Source organism: Hemicordylus capensis, chromosome 2 (assembly GCF_027244095.1).
Source record: "Hemicordylus capensis ecotype Gifberg chromosome 2, rHemCap1.1.pri, whole genome shotgun sequence".
Lineage (NCBI taxonomy): Eukaryota > Metazoa > Chordata > Lepidosauria > Squamata > Cordylidae > Hemicordylus > Hemicordylus capensis.
This window is the reverse complement of record NC_069658.1, coordinates 156,414,667-156,440,191: the sequence shown is the minus strand read 5'-3', so window position 1 is coordinate 156,440,191 and position 25,525 is coordinate 156,414,667. Positions and strand designations below refer to the sequence as shown.

At 47.2% G+C, this 25,525-nt stretch overlaps 1 protein-coding gene across 1 annotated transcript in view; it reads right to left on the bottom strand.

The window, feature by feature from the left end:
* Positions 1–16,239, bottom strand: part of LOC128343690 (rap1 GTPase-activating protein 1-like) — a 29,467-nt gene extending 13,228 nt beyond the window's left edge. Inside the window, exons 1-4 of the mRNA XM_053293125.1 lie at positions 16,104–16,239; positions 13,151–15,168; positions 3,928–3,985; positions 18–147 (exon numbers count right to left, since the gene is read on the bottom strand). Coding sequence (XP_053149100.1) covers positions 18–147; positions 3,928–3,985; positions 13,151–13,172 — 210 coding nt within the window. The 5' untranslated portion in view covers positions 13,173–15,168; positions 16,104–16,239. The remainder of the gene's footprint in view (positions 1–17; positions 148–3,927; positions 3,986–13,150; positions 15,169–16,103) is intronic.
* Positions 16,240–25,525: the final 9,286 nt, after the last annotated feature.

The window sequence follows — 25,525 nt, the reverse complement described above, 5'->3', positions numbered from 1 at the left end:
CACGAAGCACCAGGTACCTGCTGGGCATCTCCCTCTGTGAAGGGTAGCTTTGTAGAGACATGGAACATGATCTCCTTGCCACGGAAATTGGTGCAGACAGACTCTGTTCCTGTCTGACCTCTCGTAACATCCAAGCCACCTCGGAATCTGAGCAGATCAGTCCCACATATTTCAGGAAAGGTGGGGGGTGGGGCGAGGCAGAGCGGGGGAAGAGGAGAAAAAGAAGAGAAGAGTAAAAAGAAACACTTTATTCAGAGATGGAAATACAAGTCAAGTGAGGGCGCATTTTGTAAAATGCACGTCTACCAATTCTTCATAATGCTTCTGCAAGATTAAAGTTCTTGTTGGAAGTGAAGGACTTTGCGCTGTCTCATGTCTCAATGACATAGGAGGACAGACTAGTGGGTCAGAGGGCTAGAGAGGTCAAGACATTGGTCATCCTTTCTCTACTGCTCTGACATTATCCCTTTGGTATGTAGATTGCTACTCTCAGGGATTGACTTCCTGCCTGCCTGCCTGGCCACTTCCTCTTCCTTCTCTTTCCTTTCTTTTTCCTTGCAACATGCAATGCAAGCTCCTCTCTCCCTGCATTATGTATGCAGAGATGTAGAATCCATCTGCATCCAGCTATCTAGATAGAGTAGAGATACTATTTCTCCACTTTACTATCTAGAATGGAGTTCACTAATAAATGCTCCATATATTGATCTGAAACAATGAACTGGCTCCAGGTTATTTTACTCTTAGCATACACGCATGCCTGGGCAGACTCCGCTGTGTTGTGCCTCTGTACACTCTGCTATATTAGGAGAGTATCTCTTACCAGAGAGAATTCCCAACAGTTCTTTCATTCTGAGGTATAACTGGGAATGCATTTGAGCACCCAGGTAAGTTGTGGGAGAGCATAATTCAGAATAACATGCCCTCATAATGGCAAATAAAAGGGATGGCTCTCTAAATCCAGAGTTGGGAAATGAAATGTGATCCAAGTTGCCATTTAACATATAGATGAAAACTTGATAGTCCACTGTGCTGCAGAGGGCAGTGGACTATGGTTTTCATCTATATGTTAGATTCCAGAGCATTTAGCCAAGAAGGCGATAGCAATACAAAATGGAGCCCCTAAAGAAATATGGTTCTAAACAGCATAAGGAGAAGCAAGGATGGCATGTCTAGACTCCCATTCAGACACGTCTTGGGAAGACAGAATTGCACATCCAGTCTGTAGTGCTCTGGCAGGGCAGGGATACTGACCAAAAAAACACAAAAACGGGTTTTTCTCACAGCAGGGATTTCTCTGCCATTGTCCAGGAGGGGAGGTTCCATTTGGGTCAGCAGCATGTCTACATCTTCTCCCTTTTCATTTGGAAATCAATCTGGCTAAGGCACAAGAGGGCAGGTGTGTGTGCATCCACCTAGACCAGGCCTGCACAACATAAGGCCCAGGGGCCGGATTCGGCCTGCAGGGACTATTTTACTGGCCCCCAGGTATCCTGCAGCAACATAGGAGCTGAAAACTGCCTTATAGCGCCATCCTATGCATGGTTTCTCAGAAATATGTTCCATGGTGTACCCAGTGAGTCTTACTCCCATGTAAGCATGCCTAGCATTGCAGCCTGAAAGCAATGACAATTTAGGGAGAGGAGAGGACTTGGCATTTATTTTGGGCTGGTTTGCACTCCAGGGGCCCCACTGACTGAGCAGGGACAGGACCTATTTTCTGGCCACTATTTCTTGGTTAAAACTATGGGTCTGTTGATAGGGGGAATAGGTCCACAAGTAACTAACGATATTTTTAATTTTAATGTAATGTGCTAAAAATTGACAGCGGCCCTTTCACACCTAGTTGTGTGTGGTTCTGGCCCACTAGGGCATTTGAGTTGTGCAGCCCTGACCTAGACTCTTACGACTTGCAGCATCTTCCAACTTCTTCCTTCCCCCCTAGTTCATCCACATACACGCTCCTGCACGCAGAGTGTTGCATATTTGTTTTTGGAAATATTTACAAGCTAACTACTCAGTACCCTGAGCAGGGCTGGCCCTATCATACACAGCACCTTTGAGGAGTGAGGAGTGCTTTTGGCATGCACACGCACACACGTATACACACACACACAACCCAGGTTGGTCTTTCAGTGTTGCCAAGTTGTGTGGCTTGTGCAAACTCAGCTCTTTGCACTTGCTTAAAGTTGACACTCTGGGCTACCAGTTGCCTTGCCCACCCCTAAGGCCGGTCCTGGTTCCAGTTCAGAAAGGTCTGGACCAGGCCTTCTAGTGCCTACACATGGTAGCACTAAGCCCATCACATCTAGCAGCTGCTGAGAGCTGGAGGTTCTCCAAGCTGATGATTAATAAATCAATTGAGAATGAATGGCCATTTAGTTTTGTGTCACTTGTTACATAGGAACATAGGAAGCTTCTATATACTGAGTCAGACCATTGACCTGTCTAGCTTCAGTATTGTCTTCACTTACTGGCAGCAGCTTCTCCAAGGTTGCAGGCAGGAATCTCTCTTTCAGCCCTATCTTGAAGAATCCAGGGAGGGAACTTGGAAGTTGGAACCTTGTGCTCTTCCCAGAGTACCTCCATCCCCTGAGGGGAATATCTCACAGTGCTCACACTTCTAGTCTGCCATTCATATGCAACCAGGGCAGACCCTGCTTAGCTAACGGGATAAGTCATGCTTGCTACCACAAGACCAGCTCTCCTCTCCTCTCACCTTGTTCTTTCACACTTCTCTGCTTCACGATTTAAGATTTAAGCAATCTTACTGAAAAAACAAGCAGAGTTCTGAGAATGATGATCTGTCGTAGATCATGGTTTTGTTTGCTCCACTTGAGACTACAAGTATGCTTGTGACAATAAAAGATCTTCCTGTGCTACCTTTCTTCTTTTATTTTGCCTGATCAACAGAGATGGGTTTTGGGACAAGTTATTTCACTTTAACGAGTATTGTTATAACACTTTGACCAGTTTTAAAGAACTTCTCCCAGTGACGCTACAACAACCACCCTCCGTCAGATTCCTGTTATTAAAGCAGAACTTTAAAAGAACCGCTCTTTGTCCGGTTTCTGTGTCAAACTGCGGGTGGCATTTGCAAGCAGAGGAAGTGTGCGATATTCGGCCCTGAGCAGTCTCTGAAATCCAAAGCACAGTTTGGATTATAATCTGCATTATTATTTAATACCCTTGATATTGCAGATGGAGACTGGAAGCTAAAAGAATCTAAACTACTATCTTAGGAGGCCAACTAGTAAGTCCATATCTCAACTTATCTATGACTGAGAATTTCTGAGTTCACAGCCCATGCTTTTAGGGCCATGTTTGTGTGCGCGTCAATGTAATGCGCCGTATGGCCCCGCAATTGTTGTTGTTGTTTTAAAAGTTAAAACAGTATCTGACAGGGTGCCCAGAATCAGGACAGTGACGTCCAGCAAGGGGATACGTAACCATTTCCCTTCACGCTACAGTCCCAGTGAAGATCATCCACCTGAAGCCAATGGGAACTTCTTTCCCAGGGCAAAGAGCAGCCTTAGGGAGGGCCTGATCTGGATGGGAACTGTGGCAGCGGCAAAGAGTTCAGCCCTGTCCCACACACCATGGCCCCAGGCCAGACTGCCCTTCCCTGCTGTACAGCTGGCACACAAGGGCTAATCGCATGCTTGTTCTCACATTTATTTATTTACCATACTTATATACCACCCAAAACTCACGCCGCTACACGTAGTTCGGCCCTTAGTTCACTGCCTGCTATGCCCCCTTCCCTCAGCCTCCTTGCCTGCGGGCTGCCTGTCCTTTAGCTTCCTTATCTCCTCAGACCTGTCCCCTGTTTTTAGCCATCCCCCAGGTGAGGCTTTAATTTTTCTGGGCTGGGCTGAAAATTGCTCAGACAGACAGTGCTGGAGGAATCAATGCAAAAGTACTTACCCGCGGAAGTCCTGCAGCTGGATTCTGTCCCCAAGGAGATCTAAGAACTCTAAGATGCCTAGAGACCAACAGATTGGAAGAGGTCAGTCTACATACCCCTACTAAAGAAAAGAGACTTAACAGATTGCGAAGACCATCGTGCAATATCCTTAATAGCACATGCTAACAAAATAATGCTCAGGATCATCCAATGCAGAATAGAGCCCTACGCAGAAAGGGAAATGCCGGATGTTCAAGCTGGTTTCAGAAAAGGCTGAGGAACAAGAGACATCATTGCTGAAGCACCCTGGATAACTGAGAAAGCCAAAGAATACCAGAAAGAACTCAATATGTGCTTTATTGACTACAGAAAAGCCTTTGATTGCATCGACTGAGAGAAGCTGGATTGGAAGAAGATGAGTGTGGCTATTTATTTATTTATTTATTTATTTGATTTATATACCACCCTTCCAAAATGGCTCAGGGCAGTTCACAACATGATAAAAACAATTAAAACAAATTAACAATTCAAATCAAACTATTAAAACACAATAAAACCAATAAAACAGCTAAAAGCCCTGAAAATCAGGGCAACAGTTTAAAACAGTTTAAAACAGTTAATCCTTTAAAACTCTGGAAGGCCAAGCCAAACAGGTAGGTTTTAAGGGCTCTCTTGAAGGACAGCAAAGATCTCAAATTACAAATTTCTGCTGGGAGTGCATTCCATAGCCCAGGAGCGGCTACAGAGAAGGCCCGCCTCTGCGTCGCCACCAGACAACTGGAGACGGCAACTGGAGACGGACCTCCTCAGATGACCTTAATGTGCGGTGGGGATCATGTAGAAGAAGGCGCTCTCTTAGATAACTTGGACCTAAGCCATTCAGGGCTTTAAAGGTAATAACCAGCACTTTGTATTTTGCCCGGAAACATATCGGCAGCCAGTGTAGCTGTTTCAAAACAGGCATCATATGGTCTCTCCGGGTTGCCCCAGAGACCAATCTGTTTTAAAGTTGGAGGAAGAAACATCAATAAGCTGCACTACGCTGATGACACCACCCTGATAGCTGAGAATGATCTGCAAGCTCTAGTAATGGAAGTCAAGGAGCACAGTGAAAAAAATGGGACTGCAACTAAATGTAAAGAAGACTAAACTAATGACAACAGGTACAGCAACCAACCTCAGAATTGACAATGAAGACATTGAAGTGGTAGATAGCTTCTGCCTTTTAGGATCGACCGTCAACAGTAAAGGATCCAGCAGTCAAGAAATATGCCGCAGACTAGCACTTGGTAGGGTTGCAATGAAGCCCTTGGAAAGGATATTTAGATGCCATGACGTGTCTACACCGACAAAGATTAGAATTGTTCGGACCGTGGTTTTTCCCGTGACACTCTATGGATGTGAAAGCTGGACTTTGAAGAAGCAAGACAGAAAAAGCATTGACGCTTTTGAACTTTGGTGCTGGAGAAGACTTTTGAGGATACCATGGACAGCCAGGAAAACAAACAAATGGATCATAGAATCAGTCAATCCAGAATTTCCACTCGAGGCACAAATGACCAGGCTCAAACTATCATACTTTGGACACATTGTGCAAAGACCCAGCTCCCTGGAGAAGTACATAATGCTGGGGAAAGTTGAAGGAAAGAGAAGAGGACGACTAGCAGCAAGGCGGATGGACTCGATGACAACAGCAATGAATGTGTTGGAAATTCTCTGTGGTGAGAGAATCCCTTTCTCATTATAGCAGAGTGCACAGAGGCACAGCACAGCGGAATTTAGTTAGGCCTGCGTGTATGCTGAGAGTAAAGTAACTTGGAGCCAATTCATAGTTTCAAATCAATATATAAGGCATTTATTAAGGAACTCTATTCTAGATAGGAAAGTGAGGAGTTAGGATCTCTAATCTATCTATCTAGCTGGATGCAGATGGATTCTGCATCTTCTCTGCACACATGGTGCAGGGAGAGAGGCTTGCCATGTTGCAAGGTAGAAGGGCTGTTAGGGGAGAGAGAGAGAGAGAGAGAGAGAGAGAGAGAGAGAGAAAGCTAGTCCCTGAGATTAGCAATCTACATATCCAAAGGAATAGTGTCAGAGCAGTAGAGAAGGGATGACCAATGTCTTGACCCTCTAGTCCTCTGACTCACTAGTCTATCCTCCACTGTCTGAGACAAGAGACAGCGCAAAGTCCTTAACTTCCAACAGAATGCACCACTGAGAGACCTTAAAGGCCAAGTTGAAGACAGATCATCCTGGAGAGAACTATCTATGTCATCACTAAGAGTCGACACTGACTTGATGGCACTTAATCAATCAATCACCATATATTAATCAGAGGAATCGAAGCTAAGTTTCCAAAACTTACAGATGCAATAAGGAGAAGTGAAATTGCAAAACTTGCTGTGTTCCCTACAATCTTTGCACCCAGGGCTTCAATGTTAGCAATGCAGCATCTCCATCTCTATATAAACATATCAGCTGAAAAGAAGCAATGAATGTTAGCCACTGGCTAACATCAGGGGCTCTAGGAACACTTGGACGGCCAGAGGATGTAGTCCTGCCAGTGGCTCCTCAGCCCCTGTGAGGCAGGGAAAGGAGCTCATTGTCAGGAAATCAAGGAAACTAGCCAACCCGCACAAAGCATCTGTGTGCTCTTTGGGGCTGGCTGTTCCTCCCTCCCTCCTGCCCCACTCCCCCTCTCCCTCCCCCCTTATGTCCCACACTGTTGCCTCCTCCCCTCCCTCTTACCCCTCCCCTCCCTCCTGCCCCACTCTCTTGCCCCTCCCTCGCACACCACTCTCTTGCCCCCTCCCTCCCCCTCCCACCCCTCTCACTCACACTCCTGCCCTCCCTCCCTCCCACTCTCTCTTGTCCTCCGTCCCCCTCCCACCCATCTCCCCTGCCCTCCCACCCCTCTCACCTCCTCCTGCCCCAGTCTCTCCTGCCCTCCCTCCCCTCCCACCCCCTCTCCCCCTCCTGCCCCAGTCTCTCCTGCCAAAGTCTCTCCTGCCCTCCCTCCCCTCCCCCCAGCTCTTCTCTCCTGCCCCACTCTCCTCCCTGCTCCAACCTCTCCTGCCCTCCCTTCTTCCCTCCTCCCTCCCCTCCTACCCTCCCTCCTGCCCTTCCCCTCTCCCCCCTGCCCCACCCTCTCCTGCCCTCCATCCCTCTCCCCCCTGCTCCCCTCTCCTGCCCTCCCCCTCTCCCCCTGCCCCTCTCCCCCTGCCCCACCCTCTCCTGCCCTCCCCCTTCTTTCTGGATTGCCTGGAGGAGTTGGCGATAGAGGGCACTGCTTTGCAGTGGTTTTGCTCCTGCCATTCCAGATGGTGGAGTTTGGTGGTGGTTGCTCTTTGAAATGGGAAGTATTATATGGAGCCCCTCAGGGCTTCATTCTGTCACCTGTGCTTTCTAACATCTACATGAAACTGCTGGGTGAGGTCTTCAGGAGATTTGGTGCAGGGTGTTATCAGTATGCTGATGACACCCAAATCTATTTCTCCTTATCAGTCGTCGTCATCATCAGGAAATGGCATTAACTCCCTAAATGGCTACCTATGGGCAGTAATGGGGTGGGTGAGAGAGAACAAATTGAAGCTGAATCCAAGCAAGATGGAGGTGCTCATTGTGGGGGATTGGAATCTGAGAGATGAGTTAGATCTTCCTGTGCTGGATGGGGTTACCCTCCCCTAGAAAGGACAGGTATGCAGCTTGGGAGTGCTCTTGGATCCAGGCCTCATCCTGGTATCTCAGGCGGAGGCTATGGCCAGGAGTGCTGTCCATCAACTTGGGCTGATTCGACAGCTGCGTCCATTCCTTGAAGAGAATGATCTCAAAACAGTGATGTACCTAGTGTAAGGCCCAATCCGGTCAATTTTATATTGAATTAGCGCATAGATAGGTTAGCCATATTGTATTAGATAGATGCTTGACTTGAGTCTGTTTGCTCGACACAGTTTAGGCCTTGATCTTGGCATGAACCCGTGAGTGAACGCCAAGTTCCCCTGTTCCAGCAAATTTTCCATGCTGTCAAGAGCAGCCCCCATCTAGAGCTTCTGTCTAAAACTGGAGAAAATCGGCCTGTTGGCTCGGGCACACTTCCTCATTTTTCAGTACCTCAGATCGAAAGTACGCCAAGGCTCGGTGTTCCATTTGAAGGGGGGTCACTTGGCCCACGCCTTGTTCCTTTTCCACATCTCCCCTAGACAATGATATTAAATGTCAAATGGAACAGGTTAGCCGAGGGTCATGAATGGTCAAGACCCCTTCTTCGTCCAATCACTATTAGATGCGTAGGTGGGAAAGGAGAGGATACTTAAAACCCTAATTTGAGGATAGAAAAAAGGGGCTCTCTCCCTCAGGGAGGGTGGCTCAGGCACGGCACACAGGAGGAGGAAAGGAGGAAGTTGATCCGATCAATCAATTTGACGGCACCTAGCATCTAGCAAAAAGAGGAACAAGTCGAGGTTCCCTTGGGGTATAGTATATTGTGACCGCAAGGGTCTGGCGGATCTGTCAGTGTCTCTAGGCTGTTAGTTTTGTGACTGCTTTGTGTGAGAGAAGTAATTTTACTGCATGCTGTATGCTGTGATTCATCTGAATATTGGTAAGAAAATAAATCTGTTTTGATTAAATATAATCTCTTCACTTCTCCTCGTGTCTTCTTGGGTCTTGGGATGCTTGGCAGCCAGTACCATCAGAAAGGACCCACGTCTATGAATGTGGGGATTTTTGGAGCCCTCATTTATTCCTGGTTGCAGGAGTTTTGGGGGAGTCAAAAATCTCTTACACTAGTACGAAAAATTCAGTTAGTTCAAAATGCGGCAGCCAGACTGGTCTCTGGGGTAACCTGGAGAGACCAGATTATGCCTGTTTTTAAAGAGTTGCACTGGTTGCTGATATGTTTCCGGGCAAAATACAAAGTGCCAGTTATTACCTTTAAAGCCCTGAAGGGCTTGGGTCTGGGTTACATTAGAGAGTGCTTTCTTCTGTATGATCCCTATCTCACGATGAGGTCATCTGGAAAGTTCCATCTCCTGTTGCCACCGGTACGTCTGGTGGCGACTCAGAACCGGGCCTTCTCTGCAGCTGCTCCTGGCCTATGGAATGCACTCCCAGCAGATAGCCACAATTTAGGCTCGCTGTTGGCCTTTAAGAGGGCCCTGAAAACTTGTTTGGCCTGGTCTTCCAAGGTTTTTAAATTGTTTGGGGGTGTTTTAATTGATTTTAAATGCTTTTGAATTGTTTTTATATTGTTTTAAGTACTGTGTTTTAGATGGTGTTTTATGTCTTTTTAAATTGGTTGTGCACCACCCAGAGCCTTTGGATGGGGTGGTCTATAAATGTAGTGTATAATACAAAATTTAAAAAGCATTGATCCAGTTTTCTCCATGTGCAGATTCTTTCCTGTTTAAGAAGATATGATTGATCAGAAAAGCTCTTTCCACATTCCAGACATTTATATGGCTTTTCTGTGTGTACACATTGATTGATAATTAAAATAATTAAAATTTTCACATTCCATGCAATTATACTGCCTCTTGTGTGCATTCTCCAATGGGCATGAAAGTCTGGTGTGCGATTCAAGCTTTTCTCACACACTGGGTAGACACTCCTTTTCATTCCTATTTGTTTTGCTTGCTGAACTGGAATTTCATGAAAGTTGTCCCCCTGGCAAGCCATGGATTTCCCCCTTCACATCTCTGGTTTCCTTCTGGCTTTTGGAGTTTCTCTTGATTGCTGAATTGCCTTCCACCTTTTGAAGCTGGTTTCTGTCTGACGATATTGCGTGCAACCTCTTATCATTCTTGCTGTCCCACCCACTGGTTGCCAGAGAAGCTACATTCCCCCAATTCTCCTCTCTCTGCAGGACTTCTTGGCCTGCTTTTAGCAAAGCTGGGTCCTCCTCAGTGAAATGCAAAACCATCTACTTCAAGGGTATTGGATCCTGAGCTGGCTGCACAGCAGCTGTTTTTGTGCACCTCCAAAGAAGAGATGTCATTCCATTACCCAGTGAGGTCTGGTCTGCTGAGAATGAAGAGACCCCAGATTTTGATTCCAATTTTAAAAGGCCTGCTGCACAGGAGCAATGGTATCCTTTTAAACGTTATTCTAATGACTTCCATCTGCTGGACTTTGAAAAAATGGAACAGGAGTCATTCCATGAAACTGATTGGCATACGATTTAGGACAGACAAAAGGACTTACAGGTGAACCCCATTATCCACAGATAGCGGCGTATTGCGGCAATGGGAATCCGGGGCTTAGGTTCCTGGAGGCTGGGGAAAGGGCAAAAATGGCAGGAAATGAGGGGAAATAGCAAAAGTAAGTGCCCTATCAAAGTCTCCAGCCTTCCAGGAAAACTGCCACCCCCACCCTCCGCTAGTCCCAAATTGGCCATTTGTCTTCTTTTTTAAAAAGAGCCACAAAATGGCTCCTACTCCCAAAATGGCAGCCGGAAATGACTTTGGGGATCATTTCCAGCCACCCTGGACATGCAAAATAAACCCGTTCTTCACCTTTTTTCCCTGCGTAAGCCGAGGTCGGCTGTCAATGACTTGACAGCAGAGACACGAAAGCATGGGTGTTGGATCTGCAGATAGAGAGGTTTCCCTGTATTCATGCACACAGCAGCACTTAATCAGTCTTTGGAATTTGCTGCCACAAGGTGTATTGATGGTCTCTAGTTTAGATGGCTTTAAAACAGGATTAGACAAATTCATGGAGGACACATCTATCAGTGGATATTGGTCTTGAAGGCATACCTCCCTTCTTCCACTGTTTCTCCCCACAACTGCCATTCAGCACCCTACTGAGCCTAGAGATAGCATATAGCCTCTCCCTCCTGCTTGTAGACTTCTGGTTGGTCATGGTGGGCAACAGGATGCTGGGCTAGATAGCAGGGCCAAATAAATCAGCACTGATTTGATTTGGGGATCACCTGGGTGCTTCAGATGTGTTCTCAATTCAGTTTGATGCTTCAGGGGAGCAATCCAATTTACTTTGGCCCTGTTTGATGGAATCACTTCAACTCGAGCCTAAGCTTTGGCCTGCCTCCCTTCGCCCTCACTACTCCCCAAAGCCCTGCACATTCCACAGGACTTCTTTCATCCTATGCTTGCTACGTGGCGTCTTCTTTCAGTCTTGAATGAATACCAAAACAGACCACCTCTTCAGAGCTTGGAGCAACATGCATGGGCTTCTCAGATGATCCAGGTACTAATCAGGACCCAAGCAGAAGAATTGGTGCAGCGTCATGGTTCCAACCACAAGCTAAAAACCCTTGGCTGCAGTGTTCCCTCTAAGAGAGATTTCCAGATGTTGACAACTCCCAGAATCCCCAGCTGCAATGGCTTTTGCTTGGGGATTCTGGGAGTTGTAGTCAACAACATCTGGGAATCCCTCTTCTAGGGAACAATGCTTGGTTCCAATCTCCACTCAGTCATGAAGCAGACCTTTGGCAGCCCATTGTCCACTAGCCATGGCTCCCCCAACTGGCAATATACGAAACTATCTTACAGGGCTGTTGTAGGTATACAACATTAGATGGATAAGATGGGCAAATGTTTTTACTTTTATTCCCCCACCCCCACCTCCGGCTTTCCTCCAAGGATCCCAGAGCAGAGTACATGTTATGTCTGTCCTCACAACGAGCCTGGAAGGTACACCCACTGAATTTCACAGCTGCACAGGAATTTAAACTTTGTCTCCCTATTCCTAGTCCAAAACCCTAAGACCCACACCACACTGGCTCTCAACACTGAAAAATATGCACAATATCACATCTGAAGGTGCCTCCGTACTTTTATGGGCCTGGAGAGAGTGCAGAATTGGAGACACTGAAGTCTGAAGCTACCTCGCACATGAAAATGTGTGCTCTACCACCCAACTAACTTTCAAGAGCTTCTTCACTAATTGTGGTATTAAATTTAGGCTTACAGGTACGAATGTCATTATGTGCACTTGCTCTGGAGTAAGTTATTAGTCAGTAGTAATTGCCATAGAGACAAAACCATCTCCACTAATGGTGGAATGAAATGAGTGAGTGGATGTGTTTTTCCTTTCCACCTATTGAAAGCACTCTCCAGACTAGAGCCATAAATGCTCCCTGATGGCAGACACACACCATCTATGGAAACCATGTGCTATTTTATACCAATAGACCTCGCTCATTCTGGTCTTCCGTTTTTGAAAGAGAGAATTGCTACAGAAAGCGGCAAGTAATTCTCAGGGAAGCTTTAGAGGGGATTTTGCTGCACTCTGCTTTATCCAGAGAATCCAGTATAATTGTAGAAGCAGCAGCAGGCAAAGGCTAGTTAGGTTAAATAGATCAGATTATGAGAGAGATTGTCACGGTCTGGTCTCAACCAGCCCCATGATTTGACCAGCTTTACTGCTGCTGACCCCAAGTGGAATTCCTTATGTTTCCTGGCTGTCTCCACTTGGCAGCCCATCAGCCTTCCGTCTCTCACTCAATCTAGGCAGGGTGGTGTGGCATTTAAGCCTGGGGTGGAGAACACAGACAGAGACTACACCAGAATTTAATCAAGAGGTGAAATCTTTACTTGAGAGGGAAAAATACCAATTTGAACGTAGCTTTTGCAATGTTTAACAACCATAAGAGCAAAGAAGAAGAAGAAGAAGAAGAAAATGAGATAAGCCCATCCAGCGATTATCGGACACTCCACGCTGGCCCTAACAGGCACCTCACCAGCAGCTCTTAGTCAGCCCACTTCGCTTCCCTGCAAGACTGGCTCTCTCTCTGCTCAGCGCTGCCTTGTCTGGTTCTGCTGCTATCTGTTCCTCCAGCTGCTCCAAGAGCAATCCAGCTCCTCTGTGTGATCTTCAGCTCTTCTTTGCGATTCAGCTCCTCCAACTGCTCTCCTGCTCCCTAAACTGTTCCAACCTCCCCTTTGAATCCCTGGAACTCTGCCCACCTCCTGAGGGCGCTTTCCAGATTAAACCCTACAACAATGTCTGATCTGCTCAGTGTGCTTCCATACTTCCTGTGTTGTGACACCGCAATCCCTGCATAATTTCAGAGTGTAATCTGGAAAGCGCCCTGCATTAGCCAATCAGGGCAAACACAAACCAGAACTTAGGGGTGGGGGGTGGGGCAGGGATGAACACCAGCCAGAAAAACAACCCCGGGGTAGAGAAAAGGTCAAGGTTTCATCTACTCCAGCAATGCAAGTGGTGAACGGACAGCCATTTTAAATATAAATCAAAATAAAGAACAAGAAAACCTACAACATGGAGTTTTTGGCCCCATTCTCCACAGAGGTCAAGGAGGATATTGTGGGGACTGTGTCAAATGCTTTGCAGAAATCAAGGCACACTTTGTCCACAGCATCCCTGTCCTCTACCAAACTAGTAACTCTGTTAAAAGAGGAGGAGAGATTACTCCAGTGTGACAAATTCATGCTGGCACCTACTAAACACCAGATTCTCTTTTTGCTGTGCTCACAGACAGACTGCTGACAATACTTGAAACATTCAGCAAAATCACTGAGTAACCTTTTCCTGGATTGTATCACTTCAAGCTGCAGATGTGTGATTTGTGCATCCCTCCCCACAGAAGATCCCTGCACATCGAAAAATAGCTCTGAAGGGAAAGGGTTAGACTGAACCAAGAGTGCACATCACCCTTAACCAATTGAGCAGTTTCCCCTGCATTTTATCACACCACCTGCCAACTCCTGGCAACCACAGAGCCATGTGGTTGTCTTTGGTAGAATTGGGAAGGGGTTGACCATTGCCATCTCCCGGCAGTATGAGATGATGCCTTTCAGCATCTTCCTATATCGCTGCTGCCCGATATCGGTGTTTCCCATAGTCTGGGAAATATACCAGCGGGGATTTGAACCAGCAGCCTCTTGCTCCCTAGGCAAGTTACTTCCCCACTGTGCCTCTAATAGCCCATACCTATCCACAAAATAAAATTAATGAGGTGCTCCTTAAGCTTTTTCTCTGTTTGCACCCCTGAGTTGAACACTTGTTCCCAACATGCTATTTTTTTTTTAAACTATTATGAGGGAGAGCATTTAAAAACCCTACCTTCCACTTGCAGCCTGAAGTGACACAGTCTATGCAGAGCTTTGCCACTTGATTGTGTGAGTATGAACCAGACCGCCATTTGTGGGGTTGGAGGAGCAGAAGACCTGGCTAGAGCAGAAGGAGCAACTCATGCTTCTCCTGAATTTCGGATTCTGCCTCTTTGTAAAGCTTGCCTTTGTGGATCTATAGCTCACACTCAATGCTACTTGAGACTGTCTTGCAAGCGTTCTGCCATGAAGTCCCTTTGCACCCACACCCAGAAATAAACGACAGCACACAGGAAATGGGTTGAAACTAGGGCCATCACTTTATTGACTCATTTTAGCAGAGAACTAGAGTGTAGCTGGGGGAAATCGCACCTGCCACCAATGGGGTGGGGCACTACATCCCCTCCTCGGACCTGCCATGGTGACCAAGGGGCTACACTATTTAGCGGCACCACTCCTAACATCCGCCAGATCAAAAATCCCTTCCAGTGCAACAGTGCAGAGTAGGCAAAAAACCAGCCACCTCCAGGCCAATCCGGGTGGATGGGGAAAATTCCTACTCGGCCCCAAATGGCGACCGGCTAATCCCACACTGTCACCTGAGGGGGGTGAGTGGATGCCGAGGTGTCCCTGCAGAAGGCCAAGAGAGGGCGGGGATCGCTTTCACTAGCGCACCCTCTGCCCCCCTGCTTGGCCCTACAGACTGGTTCACTGTGGGCTCCAACCTTGTTTCTTGCACCCTGCCAGGACTGGACGTGACATTTGCACCCCGCACTGGATGCGGAGCCAGGGGAAAGGGGGGTTGGGGACCCAGACTCGGAATCAAGAGATGGGACAGAGGGAATGGGTGCAAACCTGGGCTGCAACTTCAGTAACTAGTTTGAAGGGAGCTCTGTGAACTAAGGTGTGGATTCCACTCCTGGGGTGAAGTCGTTTCCCGGGAAAATATGCCCCCTCTTTGCAAAAGCCTCATGACCTTGAGTGTACACGAGGCTTTTGCAAACCTAGTCAAAAAGGGAATGGGCATCTGTTGTGGGGTTGCTCTCCTCAGCCTCTTCTTGCCTTCTCTAGGGCCCACCATTCCGCTCAGCCACCGGAGAGATTTGTCATTGTGTCAATGGATATTTACCCGGCCGAGGCAACCCTCAGCACTCGCGTTGATAACAGTGCATCAGAAGAAGGATGGGATCCTTTGTTAGATGTTGAAAGGGAAGCTCTTCTTTGCTGGTATAGCGGAGAGAGAAGAAAAAGGAAACAAGTGTGAGCTACTTAAGTGGTGTTTTCTTCACGACCCTCTGTTTCAACTGCCTGGTTTTCATGTTGATTTATTTATCCACCCCCCAACAACCCATTGCTCAAAACGTGATGGTTCTCTTCATAAGAAGATCTGGATTTACATCAGGGGACTGTATTTGTTATTGCAGGTGTGGCCAGCCTGAGGTTCTCTAGCTGTTGTTGAACTCCCATCAACTCATGCCACAATACAAGGTGGCTGGGGGTGATTGGAGGACAGCTTCTATCATCCCCAGCCAAGCTTTATGGCAGGGGGTGATGGGAGCTGTAGTCCTGAACAAGAGAAGCTGGGGATGATGGGAGTTGTAATCCAACAAGAGCTGGGGAGCGTCGGGCAATCTCTAGCCTCTCGGCTTCCTCTGTGCCATTTCTCTTGCTTTTGGATGTCTGCTCTGTAGAGAATCAGTTTGCTGCCCTGCCCCCTCTTAACACCACAACTCCACCCGGCCAGAGCCTAAATGCTGTGAATAGATAGCCCCACCCGCTGCCCCACAAAACCACACATTTATTTTATTTAGCATATTTAGCATGAGGGCTCAAGTGGCAGCTACAGCAAACAAGCAGCAGAAACATGAAACATGTGGAGAGACTACTGTGGAAACATTTGTTGAGCTGGTCCAAGAGAAATCAAAGGGCAGCAGAGGGATCCAATAGGCTGTACAAAATTTTAAAGATACCATTTAAGAGAGAGGCAATTTAAAAGTACAAAAATTTCACATACAAAACTTCTGGGGGGACATTGCCCAAATAAAGTTGAAGGGCCCCGAATATAGTTCCAGGGGAAACAAGAAAAGGGAACCAAGGACAGACACAAGAATTGAAATAAAATAAGACAAAATGAGAAAGGAAATAATACTTGGTACAACCTTGGTTCATGAGTTAGTGAAGTCCTGTCCCACTCCTGAGAAAACAACTGGAAAAGCCTTGTGGGAGGAAGGAACGCCAAGCCTTGTGGGGTCCGGCAACAGGAGGAAGGAACGCCAAGCCTTGTGGGGTCCGGCAACAGGAGGAAGGAACGCCAAGCCTTGTGGGGTCCGGCAACAGGAGGAAGGAACGCCAAGCCTTGTGGGGTCCGGCAACAGGAGGAAGGAACGCCAAGCCTTGTGGGGTCCGGCAACAGGAGGAAGGAACGCCAAGCCTTGTGGGGTCCGGCAACAGGAGGAAGGAACGCCAAGCCTTGTGGGGTCCGGCAACAGGAGGAAGGAACGCCAAGCCTTGTGGGGTCCGGCAACAGGAGGAAGGAACGCCAAGCCTTGTGGGGTCCGGCAACAGGAGGAAGGAACGCCAAGCCTTGTGGGGTCCGGCAACAGGAGGAAGGAACGCCAAGCCTTGTGGGGTCCGGCAACAGGAGGAAGGAACGCCAAGCCTTGTGGGGTCCGGCAACAGGAGGAAGGAACGCCAAGCCTTGTGGGGTCCGGCAACAGGAGGAAGGAACGCCAAGCCTTGTGGGGTCCGGCAACAGGAGGAAGGAACGCCAAGCCTTGTGGGGTCCGGCAACAGGAGGAAGGAACGCCAAGCCTTGTGGGGTCCGGCAACAGGAGGAAGGAACGCCAAGCCTTGTGGGGTCCGGCAACAGGAGGAAGGAACGCCAAGCCTTGTGGGGTCCGGCAACAGGAGGAAGGAACGCCAAGCCTTGTGGGGTCCGGCAACAGGAGGAAGGAACGCCAAGCCTTGTGGGGTCCGGCAACAGGAGGAAGGAACGCCAAGCCTTGTGGGGTCCGGCAACAGGAGGAAGGAACGCCAAGCCTTGTGGGGTCCGGCAACAGGAGGAAGGAACGCCAAGCCTTGTGGGGTCCGGCAACAGGAGGAAGGAACGCCAAGCCTTGTGGGGTCCGGCAACAGGAGGAAGGAACGCCAAGCCTTGTGGGGTCCGGCAACAGGAGGAAGGAACGCCAAGCCTTGTGGGGTCCGGCAACAGGAGGAAGGAACGCCAAGCCTTGTGGGGTCCGGCAACAGGAGGAAGGAACGCCAAGCCTTGTGGGGTCCGGCAACAGGAGGAAGGAACGCCAAGCCTTGTGGGGTCCGGCAACAGGAGGAAGGAACGCCAAGCCTTGTGGGGTCCGGCAACAGGAGGAAGGAACGCCAAGCCTTGTGGGGTCCGGCAACAGGAGGAAGGAACGCCAAGCCTTGTGGGGTCCGGCAACAGGAGGAAGGAACGCCAAGCCTTGTGGGGTCCGGCAACAGGAGGAAGGAACGCCAAGCCTTGTGGGGTCCGGCAACAGGAGGAAGGAACGCCAAGCCTTGTGGGGTCCGGCAACAGGAGGAAGGAACGCCAAGCCTTGTGGGGTCCGGCAACAGGAGGAAGGAACGCCAAGCCTTGTGGGGTCCGGCAACAGGAGGAAGGAACGCCAAGCCTTGTGGGGTCCGGCAACAGGAGGAAGGAACGCCAAGCCTTGTGGGGTCCGGCAACAGGAGGAAGGAACGCCAAGCCTTGTGGGGTCCGGCAACAGGAGGAAGGAACGAACGGGCGGACGGCCCTCCAGGAATGGGTGGCAGTTTAATATATGTTAAACATTTACTTACCTAAAACAGCAGGATTCTGAATTTACGTCATGAACCTGAGTTTTATCATCAAGTCATTTGGGAGGCAGGAGGAAAGAACCAACGGGCGGCCGGCCCTCCAGGAATGGGTGGCAGTTTAATATATGTTAAACATTTACTTACCTAAAACAGCAGGATTCTGAATTTACGTCGTGACCCTGAGTTTTAACATCAAATCATTTGGGGTAATAGCATCTTAAATTCAGATCAATGTGTTACTTTAATGGCCTTCCCTTATTGGCCCTTAGTTTCAACCTTCCTATTTTCATGTTGATTTCTTTATCCAGCCCCCTTATACAAGCTGTTGCCCAAACCCTGATGCTTTCTTTCACGATGCTTTTCACCATGGATTTGCATCAGGGGACTATATTTGTTATCACAGTGTTGGATTACAACTCCCACCATACTACAACTTCTACCATCCCCAGCCACCTGTTTTGATGGGGGTGATCATCTGTAGTCTCAACACAGCAGCTGGGGATGATGCGAGTTCTAGTCCAACAGCAGCTGCTGAGCTACAGGTGGGTCATCCCTAGCTTCTTGGCTAATTGCTGTGAATAGCTATCCCTCCCCACCCCTCCAAGTGGCAGCTATTGCAAGGAAGCAGAAGCAAGATGAAAGTGTAATGTCTGTGGAAGCAGATCTCTATGGAAATCTCTCTTGAGCACGTCTTGGGAGAAACCAAGAGGTAGTAGAGGGATCCGATGGGCTGTACACAACCCTGCGTTGTTTTAACCAAGAGTCTTTTCAATATGAAATATAGAAATATTTTTAAAATAAAGCATAAGCATCAACTTTAAAATATTTGTAACTTCTAATATAACTTCTGTGTAATCTAACTTCTGACTTTTCAGGGCTCTTACAAGGACCCTTCCATTTCAAACATGCATGATTCCCTTTTGATCAACAAGACATGCAATACCCCTCCAAGGTTTTGTAGCTGAGGACGATGGGAATTCTAGTCCCAAAACATCTGGGGACCCAATTTTAAGAACCCTTGGCTTCTGGAATTTATATCTGCCCTTACTGCCGGGACCTCCAAATATGCAATTCTTCTATCCTCACAATAGTCCTGTAAAGTAGGTCAGGCTGAAGAGAATGACTGGAAATAGAAGTTGGACTACAACTCCCATCATACCTGACTGTTAAGAACCTAACAGCCCTGCTGGATCAGACCCAAGGCCTATCTAATCCAGCATGCTGTTTCCCCATAGGGGCTCACTGGATGCCTCTGGGAAGCCAACAGACAAGAGATTCTCAAACTTGGTCCCAGATGTTGTTGGGCTGCAACTCCCATCAAGGGAAGGGATTCAATCAGAAAAATAAATCCATGCATCACTGGTCCCTCTTTACCAATTATTGACATTAAAAAAGTCTTCACAAGTATATGTGCGAGTGTACCTCTATACTATCTATATCTGTACTTGGGATGGTTGTGTGTGCCTCTGCAGACATCTCTCCCGTGGGAAATTATTCTCAAGGCTTAGCTTAAATCTGCTTCCTCATAACTGCAGTCAACTTGGGGGGCAAATAGAATCAGTCTGGGTGTCGGGGGGGGGGGGGGGAACGGGACTTGCAGATCCCTTGCAGACTCAATGTGATGATCACAGCAGAATCATGGCATTTTAGAGTGGGAAGGCTCCTTGGAGATCATCGTTATCTGGCTTCTGTCTGAAAACCATCAGCAAAGAGGAGCCCAGGACTCCATGAGGTGACCTTGGCAACCCTTCTCCCATTTGGGAAAGCATTCCTACTGCCTAGCCTAAACCTGCATTCTCGTATTGGCAGCGTTCAGTGCTGCGCTCAGTAGCAACAGAGAGGAAGTATGCTCCTTTTTCAACACCTTTGATATCTGTGGACTGCTGTCTTTTCCTATGTAGCTCTCTGACAGTCTGGCCTCTGGAGGTGGTAGGAGTCAGACTTACCTCTCCATCTTCTGGGAAGACAAATTCAAGAGGTTCTTCAACACTGTGAAATAGAGAAAGATTTCTTATGCTTTGCTAATCTCTTAGGAGCTACTCAATGGCACAGCAGGGAAATGACATGACTGCCAGAGGTTGCCGGTTCAAATCCCTGGTGGTATGTTTCCCAGACTATGGGGAACACCTATATGGGGCAGGAGCAGGAAGGTGCTGAAAGGCATCATCTCGTACTGCATGGGAGATGGTAATGGTAAACCACTCCTGGTCACTAAGAGTCGATACCGACTCGACGGCACAGTCTACCTTTACCTTTGATCTCTTAGGATTTGCTACAATCTCCATATACACAGAGGAGTGCCAGACAAGGCAGGGGAGTTTTATGAAAGCAAGTAGTTTTAAGAAAATAAAGTTTAGCAATTAGCTACTTAACTTGACTCAATTAGCAGCTCCCCCAGCTAACTGAGCAAAGAGACACCTTTTAAAGTGCTGATGCTCTGATATTTATATACCGATGGCATTTGTAAGGTAAAGTGTGCCGTCAAGTCAGTTTTGACTCCTGGCGCCCACAGAGCCCTGTGGTTTTCTTTGGGTTTACCACTGCAGGGGGCAAGCAACAGTCCCCATCCAACCCCAGCACAGCATCCCTCCAGTGGCTGTTGCTGGCGTCTGTCTTAGGGTTCTTTTTCGATTGTGAGCCCTTTGGGACAGGGATCCATCTTTATTTTTATTTCTCTGTGTAAATCGCTTGGGGAACTTCTGTTGAAAAGCAGTATATGAATATCCATTGTCATTTGGTGAGGCTTGATGTTTAGCAAATTTGAGACGGCTTTTGTATGTTTTCTTTATCTGAAAATAGATTGGTGGGAGTGTTCTGAGCCCGATCTATACTGTCTGTAAATACTCTTCAATTGTTTACATAGTGTCCTACAGCATGAGTCAAACCAATGATTAGTTGCTCTCTTACAATGAGCATATGAAGACTGTAACTTGCTCAGACATGAGAACTTTTGTATAAGAGCATCTTCTCATACTCTGGATATAAATCAGGCTGCACTCTAACGAGCAGTGGAAAAACCTGAATTGCGTGTGAACTGCTCCCCAATAACTTGTAGGGACTTCAGGATAAATCTGGCCAACATGTGAATGCAGCACCTCCATTCCAGAGGAGGTGTGTGTTAAAGGGCTTTAAAAGCCTCATGTGAAAAACCTCCTGGAATCAAACTTGACTGAATTTGTTCAAGAATTCTGAGAAAACAAACATAGGCTCACCCTGCATGGTTGAAAGTCTCCTTTGCTCATCTGCAGCGAGGAGGCCATTTTAATAATTAGTGTTTCTGGTGTGTTCTAGGCATTAAAAGTAGCACAAATATATAGTACTCAATGTCTATCACTATATACTGTGAAGTGTGCGTGTGTGTATTCAGTGAAATGTATTTCCAGGCAGCATACTTATTTTGAAATATCAGACTTAAATCCTTGGGGGCCTGGGATGTGTGGAGGCCCTGGACTTTGAGGGGCTGGGGGCCCATTTTAAAATCTCATCTCTGGGCCCATTCCAACCTTGCTATGCCCCTGGTGGTCACTACACAAAACTTTCTGCACAACACCTGCACAGAAGAAACTTCCATGTAGAAAATGTGTCTTTTGTAAATTGACCCTGAATTTTCCATCCATGACTGGGATATCTGAGAGTTAGAGTCAATAATAAAAGAACAGCACACTGCTTGTGACAGGAAGGGGCAAATGACAATGATTTCTTAGTCTGGCAGGGGCTGGTTTTGGCCCTGCCAGAACTTGGCTGTCTGCTCCTGTTGCAAATGCAAATTCCTCTGTCTCGTGTGGCAAACTAATGTATCCTCCTCCCTCCTGGTGGCAAAGTAAGCACTAGTGTGGTGAATGCACATATACCCCATCATGAGCCAACAGTCATCACAAGACAAAGGCTGGCAGGAATCATTCACTGGTTTATAGACACCCCACCACCACCACCAACACCTTCTTCTTCCCCTATTTTGCTAGTGGCTATTTGGGCAGGTGATCCTCTAGGACAAAGTCACGGTTTTGTTTTTGGTTTTTTTAAAGCATGAGATGAGACCGAAAATGAAACTTGGAATCCTCACATAACTCCTGACTGCTGTTCTAAGTCTTTTACAGAGATGGCTCATGTTTTCAGGTTTTGATCAACAACCATGTCTAGATGGTACAGTGTTCTACTCTAGATGGTACAGTGTTCCTTTTAACAGGCATTTCCAGATATTGTTGACTACAAGTCCCATCATCCCTGTTTGGACAGGAGTGCAATTTCAGTGCTTGCCCTAGGCACTATTTCCCCTAGATATGCCCCTAGTTCTAGGCCCCTGATTGTCTTGGTTGCCCTCTTCTGCACCTTTTCCAGTTCGACAATGTCCTTCTTAAAATACGGTGACCAGAACTGTGCGCAGTACTCCAAATCTGGCCACACCATAGATTTGTATAAGGGCATTATAATACTAACATTTTTATTTTCCGTCCCCTTCCTTATGGTCCCTAGCACAGAATTGGCCTTTTTTCACAGCTGTCGCACACTGAGGACACTTTCAATGAGCTGTCCACCATGACCTCAAGCTCTCTCTCCTGGTCAGCCACTGACAGCTCAGACCCCATCAGTGTATATGTCAAGTTGGGGTTTTTAAAATACCAATATGCATCACTTTACACTTGCTTACATTGAACCACATTTGACATTTTGTTGCCCACTCACCCAGTTTGGAGATATCCTTTTGGAGCTCTTCACAATCTGTTTTGCATTTCACTACACGAAATCGTTGAGTCTCATCTGAAAATTTGGCCACTTAGCTGCTTACCCCAATTTCTAGATCATTTATGAACAAGTTGAATAACACTGGTCCCAGTACAGATCTCTGGGGGACCCCACTTCACACTTCCCTCCATTGTGAAAACTGCCCATTTATTCCTGCCTTCTGTTACCAAACCACATATGAACCTGTTCTCATTCAGCAAGGCCTATTCTTCTATTTGTTTAACAATTTTGTCCTTAAGTATGCTTTCCATCAATTTACCTGGCACAGAAGTTAAGCTAAGCAGCCTGTAGTTTCAGAGCCTGATTGTAGGGAGAAATTACGTATTTTTGCTAGGACCAAAGACTCTCTTTATACCTTGAATCTCAAGACAGGATAAATACTCAATGGGTGGGGTGTATTTGAACATAGAAGGAGTGTATTTCAGGATCTCTATGGAATTCCTAATGCCCTCTCCTCCCTCCAATAAAGCAAGCCACAAAGGGAGGGGCTGATTTGGATGACGTTTGTAGTGTGCAGGAGGGGTATAATGCTTCCCCCCAAATCCATAGCCCTAATGCTAATTGCTACCAGAATTTGTTAGCTGTTGAAGGGGAAATGCCCATAAGCTTTCCTTTCCGTGATGAATACGGAGATCTAAGCTGGTAATTGGCACAAGAGCAGAAGACTGGATCCCCATCCCTCTGCACCCTGGCCCCTATCCAAATCCACACATCCTGCAGCTACAGAGAGGTGGGCTGGTCATGTGGTAGCAAGCATGACTTGTCCCCTTAGCTAAGCAGGGTCTACCCTGGTTGCATATGAATGGGAGACTTGATGTGTGAGCACTGCAAGATATTCCCCTCAGGGGATGAAGCTGCTCTGGGAAGAGCAGAAGGTTTCAAGTTCCCTCCCTGGCTTCTCCAAGATAGGGCTGAGAGAGAGTCCTGCCTGCAACCTTGGAGAAGCCACTGCCAGTCTGTGTAGACAATAGTGAGAGAGATGGATCTATGGTCTGACTCAGTATATGGCAGCTTCTTATGTTCCTACATTAAAAAAAGAAAAGAAAATGATGCTGGGAGTTCTAGTCACTATTGCACTGTTTTGCTAAAATGGAAATAAAAGTGGGGAAATAATGAAGACACTGGCTAAATAGAGACAATCGAGCACTAATCATCCACCATGATGACTAGACGAGCAACAAAATTGGCTGAACTACCAGAAGTCCACAGCAACAACTACAATGTCAAATATTTCTATATCACTTTTCAACAAGAGCAACAAGCAGGGGCGTAGCAAGGTTGGAGTGGGCCCAGAGACAAGATTTTAAAATGCCCCCCCCCCAAGGTCCAGGGCCTCCGCACACCCCAGGCCCCCAAGGATTTAAGTCTGATATTCCAAAATAAGTATGCTCCCTGCAAATACATTTCACTGAATACACACACACACATCACAATATATAGTGATATACATTGAGTACTATACATTTGTTTTACTTTTAATGCCTAGAACACACTAGAAAGATGAATTATTAAAATGGGCCCCTCGCTGCAGATTAGCAAAGGGGACTTTCAACCATGCAGGGTGAACCTATGTTTGTTTTCCCAGAATTCTGAACAAATTCAGTAAAGTTTGATTGCAGGAGGTTTTTCACAGGAGGCTTTTAAAGCCCTTTAAGACACATCTCCTCTGGAATGGAGGTGCTGCATTCACATGTTGGCCAGATTTACCCTGAAGTCCCTGCAAGTTATTGGGGAGCAGTTCACACACAAGGAAAATAAAATAAAAGCACCACACATGCTTCACAGTTCTCACTCAGACCTTCTGCGTTGCAAAACAACTTGAACATAAGTGCATTTATAAATGAATGAATGAATAAATAAAATTAATAAAATACTGTTCCAGAAGTTTTTGCAATTTTCTGCCATGAAACAAGCCACTTATAGGACTTTTTAGATAGTTTTTTTTAAGTCAGCAAATTTTCCAAGTTGTTTCAAAATAAATATTCAGAGACTTCTCGGTCCCTCCCCCCCCCCATATCCAAGCCCTATGGCAAGCAGATCCCTATATATGGGGGGGGGGGGCGGGAAAGGTAACCACAAAAAGGAGTTCACACTCTACCTGGCAAATGCTGGTCTGGGTTAAGCAGGGCAGCAAGGGGTCTTCTGCTGCAGAGAACACTCTGGCTGCCTCCTCCTTCCTGGCTGGCTTGGGCCCTACTCGAGTTCAGGCTTCACTGCGGCCTACACGGAGGCCTCCCTGGAAGCCCCGCCCAGCCGCCGATCAGCTGAGAGAAAAGGGAGAAAAGGAGCTCTTGGCAGCTTGCCTGCTGCTTCGATTGCGGCCAGCAGAACAAGCAGGAGAGACGGCGAAGAGGGCAAGTGGCTGAGAGGATATGGGGCTGGGCAGGGGGCAATTGGGAGTCACATGAGGTGCCCCTGGGGTGCCCCTCCAGGCAGTGGGGCCCCTAGACAACTGTCTCCCCTTGCCGGATCCTTGTTACGCACCTGGCAACAAGGGTTTTAAAGGAACCCTTGCTAACTTGGCAAGGAGGCACCTTTTACCGTGGTGATTCTCTTTATTTAGCAGGGGGAGAGTAACAGGCCCTATTCACCCCCCGCACAGTACTTCCAGTGACTGTTGCTGGTGTGTGTCTTATGTTTCTTTTTAGAATGTGAGCCCTTTGGGGACAGGGAGCCATCTTATTTGTTTGTTATTTCTCTTTGTAAACCACCCTGAGCCATTTTTGGAAGGGCAGTATAGAAATTGAATTATTATTATTATTATTATCATCATTACATAGAAAAAAGGAAAAAGATGGTTGCCTTTCTCCAAAGGGCTCAAAATCTTAAAAAAATCTTAACACAACAACAACATATGGCTTGTTCACAGAATAGTCTGAATCTAGGTTTAATGTGGGTTACCAGCATTAGTGTGATTGCATGAACCCATGTCAAGGTGGGAATCTCAGGTTAACACCTTGGTTCACACAATCACTTCAATGCTGGTAACCCACATTAGACCTAGCTTCAAATGACTGTGTAAACC